General features: G+C 43.1%; 3 protein-coding genes across 11 annotated transcripts in view; 1 reads left to right on the top strand and 2 right to left on the bottom strand.

Annotated features, from left to right (window-relative positions):
• Positions 1 to 492: 492 nt before the first annotated feature.
• Positions 493 to 2,596, bottom strand: RWDD2A (RWD domain containing 2A). The gene is made up of 2 exons (XM_072330855.1): positions 2,288 to 2,596; positions 493 to 1,170 (listed from the first exon to the last, which is right to left on the bottom strand). The coding sequence occupies exons 1-2, from the start codon at positions 2,483 to 2,485 to the stop codon at positions 493 to 495; spliced, it is 876 nt and encodes a 291-aa protein (XP_072186956.1). The 5' UTR covers positions 2,486 to 2,596.
• PGM3 (phosphoglucomutase 3) lies at positions 2,534 to 12,702 on the top strand. Of its 3 annotated transcripts, none has more exons than XM_072330847.1 (13): positions 2,534 to 2,679; positions 3,716 to 3,921; positions 4,444 to 4,628; positions 5,121 to 5,188; positions 5,366 to 5,499; positions 5,686 to 5,881; positions 7,011 to 7,168; positions 7,870 to 7,953; positions 8,765 to 8,863; positions 9,185 to 9,301; positions 9,922 to 10,044; positions 10,632 to 10,805; positions 11,383 to 12,702. In XM_072330847.1, the coding sequence occupies exons 2-13, from the start codon at positions 3,718 to 3,720 to the stop codon at positions 11,467 to 11,469; spliced, it is 1,629 nt and encodes a 542-aa protein (XP_072186948.1). In that variant the 5' UTR covers positions 2,534 to 2,679; positions 3,716 to 3,717; the 3' UTR covers positions 11,470 to 12,702. The 3 variants fall into 3 exon arrangements, with proteins under 3 accessions (XP_072186948.1, XP_072186950.1, XP_072186951.1); XM_072330849.1 differs by lacking the exon at positions 2,534 to 2,679 and adding an exon at positions 3,008 to 3,134; XM_072330850.1 differs by lacking the exon at positions 2,534 to 2,679 and adding an exon at positions 3,148 to 3,177.
• Positions 12,702 to 23,047, bottom strand: part of DOP1A (DOP1 leucine zipper like protein A) — a 65,356-nt gene continuing 55,010 nt past the window's right edge. For 4 of the 7 annotated variants that reach the window (XM_072330837.1, XM_072330841.1, XM_072330840.1 and 1 more), the window contains 7 exons: positions 22,705 to 22,857; positions 21,375 to 21,511; positions 20,121 to 20,176; positions 19,083 to 19,247; positions 17,435 to 17,564; positions 15,582 to 15,641; positions 12,704 to 13,312 (listed from right to left, as the gene is read on the bottom strand). In XM_072330837.1, the coding sequence (XP_072186938.1) occupies positions 13,007 to 13,312; positions 15,582 to 15,641; positions 17,435 to 17,564; positions 19,083 to 19,247; positions 20,121 to 20,176; positions 21,375 to 21,511; positions 22,705 to 22,857 (1,007 nt within the window). In that variant the 3' untranslated portion in view covers positions 12,704 to 13,006. Of the gene's footprint in view, positions 13,313 to 15,581; positions 15,642 to 17,434; positions 17,565 to 19,082; positions 19,248 to 20,120; positions 20,177 to 21,374; positions 21,512 to 22,704; positions 22,858 to 23,047 lie in introns of all 7 variants that reach the window. The other 3 variants (XM_072330844.1, XM_072330843.1, XM_072330842.1) reach the window with 2 other exon arrangements.

The raw sequence follows: 23,047 nt of genomic DNA, 5'->3' as shown, positions 1-23,047 counted from the left end.
ATCGGCTGAATGAAGTGAGAGCAGATGTTTCATACAGCAGTAAAAGACAGTGAATGCAGCAAATCTGGACTCCCTTTGGTGAGGTGTACTTCTATACCGGAAACTGTATTAATCTCTGACTGTGGCCACCTTGGTGACCCACAACGAAATGAAGAAGTTAACTCTGCGCCTCTGCTTAGTAACAAAGCACAGTGTGAATGATTGCACAGAACAGTGTCATTGGGGATACCACCATGTGGGATTTTTATCACTTTGCAAGCGCTTCCTTGAGATGCGGCTCAGTGATAAATGCTGCTTTTAAGGTTTCCGAAAACAAGTAAACAAGCATCTCTTTCAAAAAACACACTGCAATTCAAAACAGAGCCAGGAATATCTACTTCAATTGTCCTTCTGTGTTTCCCTTTTCACAGCAGCCATAACTAGGGACAAATGACCACGTCAACTTCATCTCTCGCTGTCCAAAGCCAGCATTCTTTTTTATGGTTTTTTTTCTTATTTGTCTGCAAGTTTGCCTTCAACACCAAATAAAATCCGAAAAACATGTTCACTTTGATGCTGTTTCAGGAATTCAAGGAACTGGCCCAGATCCATGTGATAGTCGTTCCTTAGGCCATAATCACCGTGGGCCTGAAACTGCAAGTCTTCAAACGTTTGAAAGAGGCGCGGATTATCAGCGCTTCCCTCTGCTTCCACAGTTTCAACGTGTTTGCATGAAATATGCTTCCAGTTGGGATATCTGATAACACGCCAGAACTCCTCACAGTTTGCTCTGCCTCCCTCCACACAGATCACCCCGGGTTTTCCTGTCAAGCAGAAACCGGTCAGGTTTAATTTCTTGGCAGACTCAAAGATCTTCTTCCTCAGTTCCTGCCTGTATATATGATGGCTGTAGATCCACATACGTTGAATTGTTTCTTTAACTACTGCTTCCTTCGAAACACTTTCAGCAGAGCCCTTGCCGTTTTCCAAATACGGCAGGCTGTTCTCTTTCAGCCACCGCACAGCTTCACATACGCACAGTTCACCTGAATCCAAAGAGCTGATGTGAGAAGCGAGAAGAGTGTTGAGCTGCAGCTGTTGCTGCCTGTGCAGCGCATCTGATCTTGCAAAAAGCTGAGGAGCCACATGGGGATACATATGAGGCAACTGCACCTGCAGTTCCACTTTGACCTTAAAAACAGAGCACACAAGCACAGCAAGAAAATGAATTCCACAGCTAAGAGAGACACGCTAGATTCCCTTCCATGCCAGACTATGTGGAGATGTAATTAAGATAGAGGTATCCTAAAAGCTGGAATTACTACTTGCATCTTTTGTCCCTATCATCTATTCTTTCATCCGGTCCTTCTGTTGTTATCTCACTGGGACTTTCCCAACATACGAACTGTTATCACAGCTGCTCTCTTCCGCCCTCTACAGAAATGGTGCTATGGTTTGAAAGCAGGTGCTACTTATGGGACATTCCTATTTACAGTGCATGTTGTCAGTATGCGCTCAGTTTTGTTACAGTGACAAAACACAAGGGCCTTCAGAGGGAAGTGGCATTGAGAATCACACCCCTTGCCAAACATACTTCTGAACAGTGAATCCAGCCCAGCTGACAAACGTATTCCCGGAACACACTGAGTTATATGAAGAATGCTTATGATTACACACACTATGTGTGGTATTGTTATTATTATTAGAGGTATTATTATTACTATTTTAAGCAAATGCCCTAGGAGATGAAGCTGTTGTATTTCCTTGGTTATACAGCACCATAAGACACTGCAGCACTTCAGTTCTCTGGAAACCAAATTCTGCCTACAGTCAAAGAGCAGGAGTGGACTCACAAGCCCTCAGTGCTCGATGCTCCATCCCTGGAGGTGTTTAAGAGGAGGTTAGATGGGGCCCTGGGCAGCCTGGTCTGGTATTAAATGTGGAGGTTGGCGGCCCTGCCTGTGGCAGAGGTTGAAGCTCGATGATCCTTGAGGTCCCTTCCAACGCAAGCCATTCTATGATTCTATCATTCTATGAAATGATTAAAAACAAGATCACAGACTGATAAGAGGTTGGAAGAGACCCCTGAAGACGATCTAGTCCAACTCCCTGCTCTCAGGGGAGCATCCAGGTGGGTTTTGATTGATTACCTGCAGAGAGGGCTCTACAGCTTCTCCAGGCAGGGCGAGGTTTTATCACAGCCAATGATTCCCCTCCCCCCAACCCTCATCCTCCCATTAGGGCAGACGTTCAGCACCCGCACCACCAGTAAGGCAGGCGCAGAGACCCACCCAGGGGCAGCTCTCACCTCCGGCTCCCCGACATCGACAGCGACCGAATAGTCGAGGCGCGGGGGCAGGGATTCGCCGCCGTCCCTCAGGTAGCGCTGCAGGGCGGGCACGGCAGCCCCGTCCAGGCTGATCTCCCCTTTCTTGGGGAACATGGAAAAGAGCATTTCCACCTCCAGCAGCTGGAGCTCCAGGCACTCCCGCACGGCGGCAGCCATGGCACCGCGCTCACACGTGATGGCCGGGGGTGGGAACCTGGAGTCTGCGTGACGTCTGCGAGGCCGTGCCAGATCTCGGCGGCCTCGCTGCTGTTAAAGGAGAATCTGCCTTGCTCCGGAAGGCGGATAGCAGCTCCGTGTGCTTCTGTAGCCTGGTGGGGCGTTATGAGAACACGGGAAGACGCAGGGAGCCGGTGAGTAGCTGTCTGAAACGACGGCACCGCTTTGGTTTGATGCTTTACGTTTCCGTTCCGTGTCCACGCGTTATCAGAGTGCTGCCTGACACGCGTCACGCCTTCATTGACACGGGTTAAACGGGGCATCATCAGCTCAGCGAGGGGATACTGTACATGCTTTAACGCGGCGTACCCGCTTAAAGGGCTGATCCCACCCACCCTCAGCGCTGGAGCATTGGGTTTTGCCATCGGAAAGGGGGAGGGCAGGGCTCGGACCTCACGTAGCACCCCATAAAGCCCCTGCGCCGCTGCCGGCTCTGCCCTACGGCCCACCTCCCAGCGGGCTGATCGGACTGCCGCGTGGCGGCTGCTTGCCCCGCCCACCGCGCTGCCATTGGATGGCTTCTGTGAGGGGGCGTGGCCTCAGCGGACCCGGAAGGAGAGCGTGGAGGTGGCGGGTGGGCGGGCTGCAGGTAATGGGGTGCTCCGTTTCAATAGGGCGCTGGAGGCCAATCGGTGCCTGGTTTGCAGCGGACAGCGGGCTGGTTATGGGCTGGGGGGTGAATGAATGGGGCTGTGTGAAGCGTGTGACAGCACTGCAGGAGAGTTACTGGGAGTCCCGGAGGGAACACAAATGATAATCCGAGATCTGCTTGCCCAGATCGCTTCGTCTCTTTGTGATCTAGTCGAGCTCTTTTGAGCTAGTGTTGTACTGGGAAGGTAGAGGCTCTGGTAGTGGTCCTCCCCACAGCCCCACACAGGGGCGTATGGGGTTACAAGCAGAGTTATAGAAGCAGAGAGTGGCTGAGATTGGAAGGGACCCCGGAGATCATTGAGCTGCACCCTCTGCCATGAGCAGGGCTGCCCCCCACCAGCTCAGCTGCCCAGGTTCCATCCAACCTGGCCTTGAGCCCCTCCAGAGATGGGGCACCCACAGCTCTCTCAGCTGTGGCAGCTCAAATAAAAGTCAAAGTCAAATAAATTGCAAGATGTGAAATGAAATTTAATGACTTGGCTTCTCTTACCAGTGCTTTTTTGTTACTTCTTTCTCCAGAAATGGATGTTGAAGGACTCAAAAGATACTCAGCTTTGCATCCCAAGCCCGCTGGACTTACTCTTCAGTATGGCACCGCTGGATTTCGCAGCAAGGCGCAGCAGCTTGAGCACGTCATGTTCCGCATGGGAGTGCTGGCAGCGCTCAGGTCCAGGGCCACGGGAGCTACTATTGGTGTCATGGTTACAGCATCTCACAATCCTGAAGTAAGAGCAGCTTTTTGTTTGAATGAAAAATAGATGTGGCCTGAGAGTTACCTTTCCACGTACGCAGGGTGGTCATTTTCTCACATGCAATAAAGTCAATGTTGTAATATAGGGTGTTTGTATGATGGGTAAGGCTAGGAGTGCCCATCAGAAGAGATGAGCCTTTGAGCAAAATCTGCTAGCAAAAAAAGAATGAAGCAGTTACAAATCCAGTGCTTTAGTTACAAATCCTGCTGCTGTGGAGTATTCCTTGGTATTCCCATTTCCCTGTAGGTCATTTTAATACCAGATGAACTTCCTGCCAGGATTATAATGGGGCAGGGTGAGGAAACAAATGACTTAATACACTGCTTACTTTAGTTATTTGGGCTTGTAGGAGGCTGAAATAAACAGCTGGTCTGTGGCTTCCTAAAAACGTTCCATGTTTACAGAAGTAGCGTGGTTAAACCTTACCTCGACTGCCTTCCATTTTAAGTTTCCCACTCCTAAGCTGAGTGTGTTTTGTTCTCTTTTCTTCCTAAGGAAGATAATGGTGTGAAGCTGGTTGATCCTCTTGGTGAAATGCTGCACCCATCGTGGGAAGAATACGCTACACAGCTAGCAAATGCAGAGGACCAGGAGTTACAGAAAATAGTAACTGAGATCTGCCAGAAAGCAGCAGTGAACCAGCAAAAAGATGCTTCGGTTTTTATCGGTAGAGACACCAGGTAACTAGAAAACACTGTTAGACGTGTGCTGCTTTTACGGAGGTGGCAGCAGTTTGTTCATGAGTGCTGCTGCATGCTTAGCTCTCTACAGCCAGGTGTGCTACCCGTGCCTCGTCTGCTACCTGGTAAAGTCACTTAAGACTATAGCAGTCCACAGCCATTTTCTAATGTTGTTCCAATATGAGCTTCTCTGATAAGTACAGGAGCTTCCTAGCGTTACTGATCTGGATGTCTTATTGATCTTTTTTGTGAGCACTGTGTCACATGCAGGTATGACACACAAGTTCATCAGAGGTTCGCTCATCTCCACAATTCTTTAGGGTAGTGACTTTCAGGCTTCTCTATTGTTGGCCCCTTCAGTTGGGAAAGGCGTGGATTGACTCAAAACCTGCTGGCAAGGAACTTGCTTTTCATAGTCATCTTCCCCATGCTCTTCCTTTCCAAATGCGCGTATAAAGGTTATCTGTAAAAGCTGTGCTTTTTATTTTGCAGACCAAGCAGCAAGGAACTTTCACAGGCAGTAATAGATGGTATCTCTGTTCTGGGCGGTCAGTACCATGGTATGTTGAGCTTTCACTACTCTAGTCTGATATCAAGTGGTTTTTGTAAAGGTGACTCTGCTACGTAGCCCTAAAGCAGTAGCCCAGGTTCGATTTCCTTTCCTCCTTTCTTCCTTTGAAGGAGGAGTTAATTCAGTGTTCTATTTCTTAATATTGAGACCTTTTGTTTTATGTTAGATTATGGTCTGGTGACCACACCGCAGCTGCATTATATGGTCTGCTGCCAAAACACCCAGGGGCAGTATGGGAAACCAACGCTGGAAGGCTATTACCAAAAGTTATCCCAAGCTTTTATGGAGCTGATAAAAAAGGTGAGTATTGGTAATTATCTTCTTCCTGCAAATGTACAACGTGGGTATCTTTTGCTGTTATCTTGTTTGGGTCTGAAGTTTTGAATGCAGCATGGGGTGGCAGAGTTTGGAATTCAGGTGGGGTGGCAGAGCCTATGGTTTCACTCAGGTCTGAGTTCACTTTACCCTTTCTTTCTGTATGCAAAGTCACTCAGCTCTGGAGAGGCTCAGAGGCAATTGAAGATTGATTGTGCCAACGGCATAGGAGCTCTGAAACTGGCAGAGATGGAGACTTACTTCCCAAAGGAGGTACAAATTCAGATATATAACGATGGAACGAAGGAGAAGCTCAATCACCTGTGTGGTGCTGATTTTGTTAAGGTTCATCAGAAGCCGCCTAAAGGTAAGTAGTCAGTTGTTTTATATCCTTCTACATCCTCTCTAAATCTAAACATGAAGGGTGTAGCAGTGGTGTATCAGCCTCAGGTGAGCCGAGTGCCCTTGTTTCTTACTGAGTGAGTGATTGCAAGACTGGTTGTGCTCATGTGATGGAAAGAGAGACTCCTAGGACAGGTTTTGACACAATCTTAGGTTATTATTCTAAATCGTTTGGTGGACTACAGCATGTTTTGGCACATTGGAGACATGTTTGACAATCTGACATGAATGTTAAGCTGGTGGAGCCCAAGGATCAGCCAGGACTAGCTTTGCTTTACCTTCCTTTACATTAACAAGAAGTATTTACATTGTGGCCTAGCATTACAAATCCTTTTCCGTGTTCCCAAGGAAGAGCGTATTTAATACTTTGGTGCCAGCGAAGTGACAGCTTGACATACACCACAGTGGTAACTATTTCAACCAAATTCCTGCAGAGTGCTTAAAAGAAAATCCCTCAGCTGGGAGAACAGACTAGTTTGAGTATTAGATTATTTGAGGTTAAACTGAGCTGTCTGTTCAGCAACTGCTTTCCTGACTGAGACTGTCAGCCAAACCTGAATATCAAGGTATGGTGGCATTTCCTCTTTGTCATGCTGCTTGCAGGGACAAGTTTTGGGGTATAGTTTCCTATGCTCTGAAGGATAGAAGGCATCAGCAGCATGGGCTGGTTTTCTTGTCCACTTGTGTGCTAAACTGTGTCCCTCCAGGAAGGGGGATAGAGAAATGCAGTGTCCTTTGGGGCTTCCCAAGATGAGGATGAGCCTAGGAATGGCCAGCTGCTATTTCTGACATACAAACTTCAAGGTTAACAGCAAGATCAGCATCTCGGATAAGAGAAAGGTTTGCACTGATAAAAGGGCAGTTTGTTTTTCTGAGGCATTCTCTGTCAGGTGACGACTGCTTCCCAGCTAATTCTGTCTTGGCATTAAGCCTAGAAACATTTTGAGGCAGGAACTCCTTACTTATTTTATACGCTGTTTTCACTTAGCAAATGCAGTGTCAGTTTGGAGCATCTGTTTCATGTGTCTGTGCAGAGCTGATTTTGTTTCTTTATTCCTGTCTCTAACGTGCATCTCTTACTCTGTGTGTATTAGGGCTAGACATGAAGCCTAACGAGAGCTGCTGCTCATTTGATGGTGATGCAGATAGAATCGTTTATTACTACGAGGACACAGCTGGCCATTTCCACCTAATTGATGGAGATAAAATAGCAACTTTAATTAGTATCTTCCTTAAAGAACTTCTTGCCAAGGTAACTTTGATGTGTCAAATGAATGCTCACACTTGAAACAGGAGAAGTAAGTGTAAAAATAATAGTCTAAAAGGACTGTGTTGATTTGTTCACAGGTGGTCTTTCCATGTTTGCCTATAAAGTGTACCCACTTGTGTTCCCAAACCAGTACCTGCAGCAAAGCATTCTCCCCCTTACAGGGAAGAGAGAGATAAAGCTTTTCTTTTTCAAACGTTCTCTTGGATTAGGTGTTGATGATAGTTAGCCTAGATGGGTTAGCCTGGTTTTCTTCTCTTTGACACCTGCTCATTTCTTGCACCATGGCAGACATGGCAGCCAGCAAGGAGAACTTGTGCTTGCCACCTACCAGCCTTTGCTTGCTTTGAACTAGAAGCTTTCTTTCAATTTACTGCTTGTGGTCATGGCCCCGTGTAATTCCATGTCTCTGGCCAGTGTGCTTATCTTGCTGAATCTGAACAGTGGTTTGAAAGTCTAAGGACAGCTGCTTCAAACCAGCCACACCACCTGTGGCACACAAAGGCTCAGTACAATTCATGCTGTCTATATATTACCATATTCTCTGCTCTCTGATGCTCAGCAATTTTAAGTGTCTGCAGGACAGCATAGATTTACTCCCATACGCTTTTTCTGGTTATCCATCTGTTCAGCCTTCTGTTCATGCCCATTGCACAGTAAAGTGCTTTGCTTCTTTGTTTGCTCAGGTGGGACAGACTTTAAGGATGGCAGTGGTACAAACAGCATATGCCAATGGGAGTTCAACGCGCTACCTGGAGGAGACAGTGCAGGTATTCTCAACTTTATATCTGGTACTATTCTGCAAATGTTGTTTACTGTTTTTACTAAGTACAACTATAATATGATTCCTAGGAAGGCTTAAACTGTGCTAAAATCAACTACTGAAAACTGTTTCAAAACCTGCAGCAAAACCTAAATTATTAGTGGCAAAGGAGATGGAAGAGAGAAAACCTGGAAAGTTCAACTTCTACTAGTTAAAATCAAGTCTGGCAAAAGTAAAGCAAAATCCTTTGTTACTCCTGGAATAACATGAGGGATTTATGGCTTTGCAACCAAGTGTGAGCAGGAAAGGGCTCCTTGGTACTTAGATACTGATTCTTTCATTTTCATCTAGCAACTGGTTCACTGTTGTTCAATAAGAATATGTGGCTTAAGGTCGGTTGGCAAAAATGGAGTTAGGTTATTTAAAGTTCGGATAGAAATCTGTTATGTTCCCTGAAATAATAAAATGCATTAAGGTGTACAGGCAATTGGAAATCAATCATGGAATTCTAGAATGGTTTGGGTTAGAAGGGACCTTTATGATCATCTTGTTTCAACTCCCTGCTTATAGGCAGGGACACCTCCCTGTAGACCAGGTTGCTCAAAGCCCCATCCAGCCTGGCTTTGAATGCTTCCAAGGAGGGTGCATCCACAACCTCACTGGGCAGCCTGTTCCAGTGTCTCACCACCCTCGCAGTAAAGAATTTCTTTCTGATATCTAGTTTAAAAATTGACCCTCTTCCAGTTTAAAGCCATTTCCCCTCCAGCGTTGGTAGATGGTAACACAGTTTACACTCTCTGTATGCCCTTGGGTTGTAGGTACCTGTTCACTGTGTCAAAACGGGAGTGAAACACTTGCATCACAAGGCCCAGGAATTCGATGTTGGAATTTATTTTGAGGCAAATGGACATGGCACAGTAAGTAGGAGCACATTATACAAAGTATCTGCAGCCAACACATAATACCTAAGTTAAAATTGGCCTTTGAGGGAAATCTTTTCATTGTCTGCTTACATCTGTAAACAAGACTTTTCTTCTCTCATATATTGAGAACAGGCTTGTTTCTGCCTTTATCATAGCACTGCCACCACCTCTTCTGTTTTGTGTGGGGAGTGGGAATTGATGTAGGCAAACCTTAATGATTATTATCTGGGCTTTAAGGGTGAAAGGCTTTTTTCCTTATATCCCAGTTCTTGATGCGGGCTGGTCTTGACAAATTCTCATCTTTTTTTATTCTAGGTACTCTTCAGTAAGGCTGCTGAAAACACAATCAGACAACTGGCAAAAGAGGAGAAAGATGATGCAAAAAGAGAAGCAGCAAAGGTGCTTGAGAACATGATTGACCTGATTAATCAGGTAAAAGCCAAGAGACACAAATCACTGTGCAGACAGGCTTGGTCTGTTTGGTAGGACTTTTCAGGCTTCTGCCAAGGACCACTGGAGCAGGAAGGGGTGTTGTGCCATGATGGAAGGGACCAAGAGGAAAAGGGCAGTAGTAGTCATCAGAGATGCAATAGCTTCTCAAGAATGGATGTAGGATACTTTTATCTTGCTTCTGCATTCAGAATCAAGAGGGGATGGAATGATGGGAGATCTGAGTGAGAGCATGTGACTTGTTCCTGACTCAATAGCAATTCTTCATCTCATGTTTTTCACTGATCTTTGCAGTATGAGAGGATGGGAATGTTCCAGTGCCCATGACAATCCCTGTCTTAGCATACAGATCGTTCATTCCTCCAGGAGCAGGGCCAAGTCACATTTCACAGGCCAGCTTTAAGCATTCTGACCCCTGAACAGTCCTCATTAGGAAGGGTGAAGGCTAGCACTTACCCTTGGCAAGTCAAAACTAAAAAACAACTATCCAGACCAAGGCTACATGATGATTTTCTTTAGGTGGGAGCTTACTGATCAAAGCATGCCTTCATTTCTTTGCTAGTGAATTCTGTAAGTCTTCCCTTTCCCCTCTCTGTTAACAGACAGTTGGTGATGCCATCTCAGACATGTTGGTTATCGAAGCAATCCTGGCTCTGAAAGGTCTGACTCTGCAGCAGTGGGATGCCCTCTACACTGATTTTCCAAGTCGGCTGCTCAAAGTTCAGGTTAGTTGCACTTCACACTGTTTATGTTTCATCAGCGTCTTTCTTTGTAAAATTCATACTTCCATTTCACTTTTACCTCTGGTTGAAAACTGGAGCATTAGTGTGAGAGAGACAGGCTTAAGTCTTGCTCTGCTATAAGTCTCATTTTAACTCTGTCCTGTTTCTCTGGATTTTTCTGCCACTTGTATAACTAAAATAGTCTAGTTCTTTCTCCTTCCTTTTCCAGTATTTGAAGAGCTTGAGCAAAACTAGCTCCCAGCTGATAACGTTGTCTTGCACCTTTGGGCTTTAACATTAACCAAAGACAAGAGGTTATGTGTTCTGATCTACTGAGAAAAGCTCCAGCATCCAGTTGATGCATGTTCAGAACTGATCCTTTTTTCCAAACCAGAAGCTGAGTCCTTTCAGGACTTGGTTACCACGTACTGAGCAGCAGCTGAACAGTGGGGTCAAAAGCCTTTGAGTTAGCAGGCAGTGAGCTCTTATTCTGATATTGAAGCAAACCAAAACTTTAAGTTTGGTCCTATCAGGGACCCATTTCATTCTGCTACAGCACAGAAATAAACTGTCTGTTTCTGATGTTGAAGGTTGCAGACAGACAAGTTATTGACACAACGGATGCCGAAAGACGTGCTGTTACACCTCCAGGGCTACAAGAGAAAATCGATGCTCTGGTGAAGAAGTACAAGCTGTCACGAGCATTCGTCCGTCCGTCAGGAACAGAAGATGTTGTGAGGGTCTATGCTGAAGCAGACACGCAGGTCAGACCTTAGAGTATTTGTTTGTTCTGCAATGTTTTGCTCAGCAGTGGGTGCTAGGTATTTAATCAAATGCAATAGGTACTAAAGCTGGCAGAGGGAGGGAAAGAGGGAAACAGTGGTAAAAATTAAATCACTTCAGCTTTCCTTATATCTAAAAATGCTTTAATGTTCTTAACATTTACCTTTAAGAGTTTTATGCTTATGAAGGCAGATGTGATATTAAATGATTTTGAAAAGAAAACCTTCTGAGAACTCAAGAATAAAGTTATCAAGGCAGCCAGTAACTGCGCGATTTCTTACAAGGCAAAAAGTCCAGAATAAACTTCAGGTGCTATAAAGAATTAGTCCAAATGGGGACTTAAAAGCTGCCACCATAGCAATAGACCACTTCTTCCCATGGTCACACACTCCTACCCCCCTTCTTTCTGCCAGCTTGACCACAGTGGCAAAAGATACCTCAGCATGATGTGAGGAAAATGGTTTTTGCATGAAAACTTTGGTTGTGGTGTTGTTTAGAATCAATGTACTTCTAATACTGTAGAAATTAATTAGTCATCTCTTTGTCAATATCCCACAGGAGAACGCTGATGCCCTTGCCCATGAAGTAAGCCTGGCTGTTTACCACCTTGCTGGTGGAAAAGGAGCACCGCCCCAACCTATTTAATGACTGAAGTTTGCAACTGGACATATTTTTCTAATGCTACTTTCTTTTTACTCTGTACTAGTGTGGATGTATCAAAACCTATTTGATTGTAGCAAGGATTAATGAGAACTTAGCAGAATACTACTTCACTTATTTCTTACCTTGTGGTTGGCAGCTTACCTCCTAATGAGATATTCTTGCTGCAGCGTGTTCTCCTCCTCTCCAAGTCTAACTACCGAAGCTGTTTTAAAGGTGGCAGGTGTCTTGGATGCAGTTTCTTAGCAGCCGATGGTCTGTCTAGGGTCACAGGAGCTTAGTCTTTTAAGTCTATGGAGTCATCTTTTGTACCGGCTGCAGTCTGGTTACCAGCTTTTCCCATATGGCATGCAGGGAAGATGAGCTCTGCAGCCTGGGCCAGAGTGCCTTGCTGGAGCAGAGGCTCCCTTCAGCTGTAGCACCTTCTTGCTACCAGGCACCCAAAAACCTTTAACAGAGACAGCAGCCCATCTCCTTCAGCCAGTCATGCCAAGCAGATATTTCTGTACTCTAATGTGAGGTGACTACAAATACGTAATAAAACTACAGCTTTCAGCAGCTGTTGTTAATTAAAGGGATGCCTCCAGCTTTCACTGATTAGAGGACTCAAGCTGGATAACTGTTAAATTTCATGTTTTAGTGTTACTGTGATCAAATTCCTTTCTATCCCCCGCTTCCCAGCTTATCATCATGTTACACAACCGGGCTGACCTCCTCCACCAGTGCAGCCACAGCTGTAGCACAGCCCTGCTGCATGCACACCTCTCCTGCACACCCACGGCAACTGAACTGCGCTTGAGCAGACAGGGCTGGGGAGCAGCAGGCCCTGAGCCTGAGATAGTCAGTGCAGTTCAAGGCAGGGACACTGGCGTGTTGAGAGAGCACTTGCAAATAATACAACCTATTATTGCAGAAATGTCTTCATTAGGCTTTTTATGAAAGTAAAGAGATGAACAGAAATTAAAAGTGATCAGGTGTTAAGGTGGACTTCTGTGACCCCTTTCTCTCCCCATTGGGGTAAAGGGGCTGTGAGCCAAGGAGGAGTAACACTTGCTATGCACCCATATCACCCATCCACGTGTTTCAGTTCAGGGTATCTACCTCTGACAAAAATATTAACCATATTAAGTCCTGGCGTGGTGTTTTTTATATTGTTAAATAAGCACAAGTGCCAACGGATCCCCCAGACCATAAGACAAATAAATCGGAAGCAAATTGAAAAAAAAAATGTGCACTTTGTATTTTTTTAGGGTTTTTTTGTTTGTTTCTTTGAAGACAGAACTCGAGACAACAGAAAGTGTACTGTAAATAGTAGGCACCAGAATCAATAGGAGCCACCAATAATTACACTTGATTCAGGCCACATCCAGAACTCTTATTTACAAATATGTAACTTAAATACAACATTAATTATTTCATTACATACAAAGTAAGAAAAGAATAATATACAACTGGGGAAGAAAGGTACAGTATTGAATTTGGATACGTACATTATGCAGAAGCTGAACAGTACCGGTTTGGTTCACGTTTTTATGACGCCTTCCAGAAAATCCTTCTCAACCATTTCTTCTATCTTTTGCCTTGCTTTGCTGGAGAATGTCTTGAGGTTCTCCATTTTTATGTCCTTATTCGGAAAGCAGTTGGGGTAAAGGACAGGGCTCCCTGAGTGTCCAGCGCATCTGCTTGTGACTTTGCTGTTAAAAACTTGGCTGAGTACGTTAAAGAAAGGCAAAAGCTGCTCAATGCTGCGAACGGTGTAGATGGTTAGAAGCAGGTGACCTGGTTCCCAGCTTAGTGTTTTCCCTGAGCTGTCCTCTTCTGGGTTTTTCTGTAAGTACAAAGAAACAGGAAATAATGCAGGACAAAACAGAAGTAGTATGGCTAGACATAGAAGATAAGTGTTGATCCTTTTTTGGTTGTTGTGGAAAAGGAATAAGTAAACTGCCCAAGGCACAAAACACACCAGGGTGCAGCTTTTGAAGCAGATCTGTTCCTCCCTGCCATCATACGTGGCAGCAGTGCTGGCTGCAAAGGGACAGCTGACACCCACATGAAAGCAGTCCTGGATGCTCAGCCCAGGGCAGTGCAGAGCTGCGTGCCCCTGTGCTGCTCTGTGAGGCCACAGCCCAGTGGGTGCCCTGAACAAAACTCGAGCTGCTGCAAAGCTGGGGGAGCTGCAGCTGCTGGGAGAGGTGGTGTGCTAGTTGCTCCCTAAAGCAGGCTGCCCTTTGATGGCAGCCCTCACACCGTGCCCTACTGCTAGCATTAGGGACAACAAAGTCCTGAGGGAGTTAAGATAAAACCAAAGGATTTTCAATTTGTAGGTAGAGTTCAGAGTTTTCAGAAGAGCATGAACAGCTCTTTTTCTCTCATTTAAATATCAGTGATAACAGGTCAAGAGACTCTTGAGCAGACACCAAGATTTCACACAGGGAACCAGATCAGTGCTTGCTATGTGAGCTCAGGAGACTTTGTTTAAACAGCTTCCACCTCAGGGGAAGATTTAAAGGGAGTGGACATAAGGAACTCCAAACACAGACAGCAATCATACCCCTACAGCTTGCAGGCATCAGCAATGGCTATTTAGGATCGCTTTAAATATCTGCACACTTGAAACATCTCAGCTCTGCCATGCAGCTGCTTATACAGGCATTTTTACTCATTTCCTATTTTTACTAAAAAAAAAGAAAAAAAAAACATTAAGAAACCTACACAATAAGGTAATATCAACTCAAGAAATGCCTTGTTTGGACAACTATTGACAAACCAGTACAAAAGACTAACTACCATGAAAGCAGTGTTCCACAATGAGGTTTATTCATTCCCTGAGTCAGGAGAAAAGCAGCAGAGGAGACAAGTCAGTGAGAGCCCATCCCAGTTGGCCTCTGAGCAGCTCCTTGCTGCCCACACAGGCAGTGCCTTGAGGTGGGGGCTCAGGGCAGCACCAGCTGCTTGGCCACAGGGGCAGGCCCTGCTCCTCCTGAGCTGACTCAGTAACTGAATGACAGGAGAGCAAAGCGCAAGGAAAGGACTATCAATTGCACAGCCTTTGAGCAAACAGATTTCTTCAAGAAATGGCATTTCACAAAACCTGTTTTTATCCTTTACGTGAAAGCAACGGCCTGCTCCAATTCTGGAGCCTATGACATCTGTTTCACCAAGAGCAGTTAGATGAAACATGAACACAGGTGGTATTTTGAGCTGGTTGTGTGGCTCCCTGCCTCCAGAGATCATAGTATCATAGTATCATAGTATTGTGCGAGTTGGAAGGGACCTTAGAGATCATCGAGTCCAACTCCCGGGATTCGAGCCCTCTGTGTAGCAGAGCGGCACTTCTACCCCCTGCTCCACAGGGGGGGATTCGAACCCGGGCCCCCTGGTGTTGCAAACGGGAATTCTACCGGAGATGACTACTCCTCTTATGCTGTTTATTCTCTACAATAGTTCAAGAAAAGGAGAGCCACAAAACAGACTAGACCAAAGGGAAGCCGCCTATTTCTACAAGAGTTTTAAGATTTCTCCCTCAGAGCTTTCACAGTGAATTCACAGAAGGGAAACATTTCAGCACTGGTCTCTGCAGTGCTTGGCACAACCCAGTGATGTCCGCAGCCCATCCCAAGCATGCAGTGAGCAGTAGTGCTACACAGCAGCCAACCAAATGGGTGCACGTGCAAATACTTCTGTTCCCACCGAGCAGTAAAATATACTCTGTGCAGGCCTCACAGCATCACCTTTGCAAATACCACTGATTCCTCAGATATTCAAAGCAACAGTTAATTTGACAGAGATTGAATTAGGGATTGCATTCCACACATGCCCATTGGCAGAAATAATTATTTCATTTTACAATGATTTGTGAAGATGACTCATTTTAGAATGAAAGTTGTTAAGTTCATGTTGGAAAACAAAAATAAATTTATATGGTGTCTATAAAAATGAGGACCCTTACAGTTACCTCCCTACAAAAGTCCCTAAACCCTGAAGAGATTCATCTCTTTCAGTTCTTACTGGCAGTTAAATGCTATCCTGGGCCCTGAGGTGATGGTAGTATTATGGCAAGCTTATTTCACAACTCAAGCATCAAAGGCCACCCTCACCTGATGCTTGGCCATCTCCAATCCCTCCAAAACCATCGTTTTAAAGTCCTCCTGTTTGTCCTGTGGAAGGAAAGAGGAGAACTTTCAGACTGCATTTCACACATCATACTAAGACTTTGCCATGAAGGCCGTGCAGTTGCTTGGTTGGGTGCTGTGTTTCAGCAAGAAAAAAAAGTAAAATTCACCTGCCCCAAAGAGCCCAGAAACCACAGGCTTTGGGGCTCTGGGACACAACTAGACAGTAATAGTGACTGAGAGTTTGTTCTTCTGTGCATTGCAGTAGTGCCAAAGGAAGGCTTTTAGCACATTTGTTTTAGACAGAGCCTGAGAAATATACCAAGTGAACAGGAGCTTTAGTCAGAGAGCTCCAAGGAAAAGCTGAAGTCAGTTGAAACATTTTGCTCAGAAACTACATTTTCTAAGAAAAATGCACAGCTGTATGCAATAGAGTTCTCCTCCATTCAATGAAGAAGTGGTCTGGAAATCACTTCACGTTCATCTCATCCTCACACCCGCAGTTAGGGCTCACAATGTGCAACTAGCACCACAACTGGCAGGCTGTGGAAATCCCAGGAGGCCTTCTGCTTTCTGTATGCATGCTGTGGAAGTCCGGACTTTAAGCATCTATCTCAACATACAGTACTTACCAGCACATATATGTCATACATCACACGTATTCCCTAATTTGTGCAGGGAGATTTTATTTGGAATGTGAGAACCTTCTATCAGGTACAACATGTTAGACTGAACATAAGAGCTAGAGGATCTTGGTTAAATCAGTCAGTTAGAGCTCATTATTCATTTTTACATGTGAGAGGAAGAGTTTTGTTGTCCAAAGACAATAGAAAAAGAATGTGGATGTGCTTCCAGTAGTTTCTTTACCCCTATGACATGAGCTTTGTTAAGTCCAGACCTGTTTGCAACTAAGTTATCCCTAAACTCTCTATTTAGCCACTTGTATATAAGTAATTGTTTATTTGCTCAGAGAAAACATTTAACAGACTGTAAACCCCTGCTACAACCCTGACCATGCCATCCTGATACAGGAGGGATCCCCAAGAATGAAACTTCAAAGCTTTCCAGGTGTCTTTGAGCTTCCTCCTCATTTTCCAGGCCCACACGACAACCCATCCTACTTGAGAGCCTGCCTGGGAGGTTGTGTTCTCACAGCAGGAGCAGCAAGGTATCTGACAGCAATTCTCTGTCCCTGTAGCAGCAGACAGGAGCCTCCTTGGACAAAATTTGGTCAGCTTCCAACAGCTGACCAGGCTGACACAGACAATCTTGGGTTTTGACAAACCTCATGTGCCAATAATGACAGCTCTAATTCTGCTCCTACTCTAGAAGTTATGCAGCTAAGATTCCCTCCAGAACCACTTCCACTGCTCTACACCTTCTTCTATTCATGGCAACTACCCTGAGGAGAAACTCATTGTGCCCTGATCCCACACTACTTCAATACTGTTATTTTTAGAAATGCAATGGTTTTCTAGGTACTTAAATGTGATTGTCATAATCAAAAAAGCTATACTGTTTCAAAAGGTAATAATCCTACTACCTGCATATACGACTGTCTATCTAAAAATGACTTAGGTTTATATTAGACTTTTAATTGGGAAACTCTGGGCTATTAGTTGAGTAGAAAGTAAAATGCACATCAAAGCCACTGACCATAGTGACTCCTTTTAAACACCTATTTACAGTTTTTGCCTGATGCTGGCCTGAGATTACTCTAATAAAAATCTCCCATGCTACTTATGCTCCTTTCTGCTCAACAACATCAGAAAACAGTGCTGCAAGATTCTGTACTTGAAAGTTTTCAATATATGCGGAACTGAATGGAAGTAGCATACCTTTGCTTTCTTTCGCAGCAGTTTTGCTAGGCGCACCACATAAGGTTTGAATTCCCTCTGATGTGTTCCCTGCCTTCGTACCTCCAAGCCTGAATCATCTGATGCTTCTGGAATAAAAGCCCAGCGATACCTGCCATGAGATAACACAAGCAGACATTATTCTTACTGAACGAACAGGCTCTTCAGCTGGATCTAAGAACATGAGATGCTGAGAGAATCTAGTAAAATATCAAAGAAAAAGGAACAAAAGCCAAAACTCAGTATTTGACAAGAGAGAACAGCAAAATCATATTCTGAAAAGTAGAAATGTGGACAAAAAAGGTGGAGTTATTAGGGTTTCTTACAGTATTTAGGGATGCCAAAACTGAGGCAGAGAAGCTAGAAGTACTTATACTCACATCTTCATTGTGTCTAAGGGAACCAAAAGGAATTGTGAATTACAAAATATGTAAATTACATAAAACACACGCACATTTGTGATACTTACTATAACACATCAAACGTTCTCAACACATTTGTGATACTGTAACACATCAAAGGTGCTCAATATAATGCGTTGATAATAGGAATTGATTTCTGTTACCTATTCATTGGCCAAAAGGATAAAAGGGACTATTCCCCCCTCTTCCACTTGCTGCACTGTAAAAACTGACAGCTTGAATTTTATACTGTAAAGGAAATCGAAGTTTCTGACCTGAAGGCTTCAGTCCCAGTCTGTGAGAATGTTATAAAAGACAGCTATCCGGCATGACTAGTGTCTCTCCAGAAATGTGCAGCAATGACCTCAATAACACTGTTGTGCGTAATGCTAGAGATTAGGATAGCATAGAAAGCTTGGAAAGAATTATGAGCCAAATCTCCAGTAAATAAAATAAGAAACTCTTAAGATTAGTTTTAAATTTAGAAATATCGTTGGGCATAACTGGACAGTGTGTTGGTAAGTCCTTGCACCATCTAGAACACACAAGAATCTTTTCAACAATAGGACAACTTGAGCCATCCAAGTATCAGCAGAGCTGTGCCAGGGATAGTCACCACTGTGACATGTATAGGAAAAGACGAGATGCTTTTGTCCTGAGCTGCCTCTACTATAATCCCCAGCATTATTTTGCATTCAGTTCTTCCAGCAGATGGGACTGCAGAGGCACCGAGAAAGCAGTTTGCACACATGAACACAGTTGCCCAGAAGCAATCTAAGGGATCTCATTAACAGGTTTATTGAAACACATTACAGTGAGATCTCACAGGAGTAATTTTTGCTAAGTCATACTGAGATCATACCATCAGTCATCTGATCTGATTACTCACTCACTGAGACACATTGGGTGTATCTTAGCTTCTTGGACATTACCACAACTAAGTAGTGGAAAAGCAAAGTATTTGAATAAACTGCTGTTACTGATTAGCTCATCAGAGGTGTGGAGAATCTCCAGCCAGAGGCTAAATCAAACCAGCCTGAAATAATCCACTGCATAGCACTGTTTGCCTTGGGGGCCACTCTGAAACTGGGAAGAATGGACTGCAGGCTACACTGGACGAAGGCCAGAAATGGAAAGGAAATAGGAAAACAAAGGTTTTAAACAGCATAATTTTACCAAGAGGCACAGTAAAACATCCAGAGACTCAGATGATAGCACCTTCTACTCACATCTGAAATTGAGGAAGATTTTCAGATGGTAAAGCTAGGGCCAAATCCAGAAATTTGCAAGCAGACAAGTACAGATTCAGCCATCTCTGGCTATTGTAGGATGTGGAGAAACCATTGCCCCCTGTGTACGTTGTCTCCAGACCAGCAACAGATGGGCCAGAAGTCCTAAAACAAAGTACCACAGACAGGTGAGCCAATGTTGCCTCCTGCTCTATGGGACAATCCTCCTGTACTTGCCCTTATAAACAACAAAACCTCTTTACTTCCCCAAATAATCCCAAATCCATAAATCAAAATAGAATATTGCATGGTTGTGCTATGGCTGGAGTTTTCTAAGAGTGCATGTATGTAAATAAAAATTATACAAACATGTATAAGAAAAATACAAAACTATATTATGCTGTGTCTGATTCATGTCAGTCATCAAAATTAAGAGGGAGCTTTACCTTGCCAGCCAAGTGGATATCACTTTATTTTACAGGATATCATTCAAAAGAATAAAGAGAAGCTAGGAAAAAAGTAAAGAACTAGACTTGGGCAAATATCCCTTTTTGTTCTTTTGAGCAATCAACTTCTATTGCCAACATTGACTGAAAATGCATCATGCTATACAGAAGGTAGATGTAATAGAAATTAACAATAAAACAAGATAGAAAGATCTAATTCATTTTTGTGTCTAACACTACGAGGTGTTACCTTTTTATTAAAGAAAAACTATGCAATCTTATTCTAAATATATGTATGAAACAGAAAACTAAAGTCATGCCATGCCTGTTTTAATCAAAAAAGCAGTCTCATCTTAGCATGGAAGACACTAAGAACTAACACACTTGTACGTTAACCCTACAAGCAAGTTGGGAATGGTATTTTTGTTTTACTCTGAATGTGCTCCTCATACTGCAGTCAGACTGGAGTACTCTCCACTTGTACTTTTCACTTGGGCTTGGCAATTGTAAGACAAACTATTCTAACAAATGACAGCCCATCAACATACCAGGACACTTAACAAGCTAGAGAAGTGGAAGTTCATAACTTTACCTGGAAATGTCTTCATCTGCAGTAAGCTCCTGTTCCATCAGTAAAAACACTTGCACCTGAAGATCAAATGCTGTATTTTAATACAACTTTTTAATGGACTGTTACCCAGGAAAATACTGTAGTGAGGTGTGAATAATAAGCCTTAAAGCTCTGAACAACAGTTCCCCTATTTCCATTCTTGGATGACAAAATACTCCCTGTACTACAAGTGGAAATTGGCACTGATACGTATGTGGAAACTGAAAGTCAAATATAGCCCAAGTAGTATGAAGACCTGACTTTTACGGTCAGTATTTCTTAGAAAGGGAGCCCAGCAAAGAGCAAGACCTAAAGGAAATAAGAATAAAGAATCATACAAAAAAGTAGTCAAGCTCAGATGTAAATGCCTGAAGATGACACAGGTCTGTTTGATAGAAGCAATTTCTTGACTGAAGCAGCTTGCATAAATACCAGGGTACAACACAGACACAAGAGAGACACACTACTCTCAGTTTTTAGCAGTTCTAGCAGAGTAGAATGATATTTCTACTACTTATGCTACTAGCAAGCTTAAAATTAAATGCATGTACTTCTTAAAAATAAATAAATAAAAGTTATTTATCTTTAAAATAAAATACAGCTCTTTAAAATAGGGCTTTTCTAATCTATTGCTTAAATCTGTGGTTAACCAAGGGCTAGGTTAGGTACCAACAGATATCAGAAAAATCCCAGAAATGATTCTGATTGCCAATTTGTGTTAATGCTGTAGAAACTACTTTACCTACAGGTTCATGGACTGCAGGATGCACCAATGTTAGATACTGGACACACTCATTTGGGTTTTGGCTTTGGGAATAGGAAGAGCTCCAGATGACCATTAACTGTCAACACAGCATAGATTCCAACTCTTTCTTTAAGGGCTTTCTCAGCTTTATTGTTGCAGAAAAAGAACAGAATGGCCATGGAAGTAGCTACAAGGACCAGGAATGGTGGAAAAGGTACGTATGTGTAAGTAGAAATTGAAGCACGAACCACAAAGGTAAATAGAAATTTAAGTCAGGAGACACCTGAATGGCTTCAGTAACATAAGCCAACAGGTGCTCTGTTTGGTTGGAAAAAATAGACTACAAAAATAAGTTTTTTATTTGTGTCTATTTTGTATAGTTACATGCATAGTATCTAAAGAAGATTTAAAAAACAAATCATTATGGATATGGGTTTCATATCTCCAGCTTGCACCAGTCTTCCAAATAATGTGTGCTAACTACAACTCACCAGTTCAGTGATCATTGTAGGCCAAAGAGAAGTAAGGTGCTGCGGAGACATTCTTAAAAGCAATACTCTGAAAAACAGGAACACTTGGGAATGAAGGGTGGGCACCTGTGGCAAACGAAGACTTTCTACCAGCCTTTCTGAAACAAAAAGCCAAGAAACCTTCCTGAGTTCAGAATAATAGAGTTACTCCAACTAGTGAGAGTAAATGCAGGAATAAGAAAATACTTGTGCTGTTTTCTTTGTTGTTGTTTTTTTTTTTGTTTTGTTGCTGTTTTAAGTATTTTTTCATTACTTCTTTATATTGACAGAATAAAGCTGTGGCAAATAGCCACTTTTACCACACAAGAAACCTCAGAACAGCAGTGTGTTTTTATTAAACTTCTCCACACAAATGCAATATTTCATCTGGGAGTTTTGCTCATTTTACGTGGAGTTTGACTCGTTCCAAAAAGACGATTTAAGAGATTCCAAAGAATATAACAGCTCAAACAACTAAAATATGTATTACTGAAAAAGCTGCATCATCACAGTATACGAAATATTATGCAAGGATAATGCGCTATTTAACTACAAGCACCGCTGTGCTTTCAACATGGAGGCAATACTTGAAGAAGTTTTTTAGTCAAGCCAATACATGCATTTTGCAGTTCAGAGCAGCAAAACCATTTGTATCTTGAACATCATAAATCAGCCACTGACAGACTGGGAAAAACAAAACAAAACATGATTCCAAAGAATAAATCCTGGAACAAATGTAATCAGAAAGATGATGCAACTGACTTTCTGTATGAAAGAAGAGATCAAGGTGCACACTTTGGTAGCACTAGCAGACAACATATCAAGAAGATGATGCCGCAACTATTTGCATCATCTTAGAAGAAAACCAGCCAGACTTCATTCCCAATCATGTAAAAAAGGTCAGTGAAAGAAATATTCTTCAGCAATAAATAGGAGCAGCAGAAAAAAGTACTATAAAAGTAAAGATTTCAAAAACTCTTCAGGGTCAGCTTTGGTATTTACCCCTAGTTGAACATTCAAGGTATAAGCACCTAGCATGTCAAAGGGCACTTTCTGGGTGTCCGAGGACATTGATCAAGGTATAAAATGACAAATGATGTCATTTTACATTTTACATTACATTTTACAATGTGCTTTGTAATCATGTAAGACTAAAAGTGTTCTGAGGAAAATCCATAGTAATTCCATACTCAGTATACACCAATATACATTCCAGGGAACAAATTTACCTGCTGTTGTCCCGTTATACAAATAATTCCTCAGGTAATCAGATTCCAGATTAACTCCATGAATTGCTACGTTTTTTACTGACCTTGTATATCTGGAAGGTATTTCTGGTATTGGTCTATCTCACTACTAAAAATTGCAAAAGCCAATCTTTTCAGGAGCATAGCACGCTGTTCCAGCTCTGCTTCTCTATTAGCAAAAAGATTGAGAGAACTGCTCTGAGCCACAGCTACTCGTGCTGAAAGAGAAAATGAGTAACATGGATTAACATTAAATTTCCTTTTCGTTTCACTTAGAGGGGCAAGTAACTCTTAGATTCACTGCATGAATGTAGCTCAAAAGCAGACATTAAGAAGATACATATTTTGCAATTTGCATTCTTAACAACAGTGATTTCAAATATCTGTTTGAAAGAAAACTCATAGTTA

Source organism: Excalfactoria chinensis, chromosome 3 (assembly GCF_039878825.1).
Source record: "Excalfactoria chinensis isolate bCotChi1 chromosome 3, bCotChi1.hap2, whole genome shotgun sequence".
Taxonomy (NCBI): domain Eukaryota; kingdom Metazoa; phylum Chordata; class Aves; order Galliformes; family Phasianidae; genus Excalfactoria; species Excalfactoria chinensis.
The sequence above is the reverse complement of the archived record's forward strand: the minus strand, read 5'-3'. Positions and strand labels throughout refer to the sequence as shown.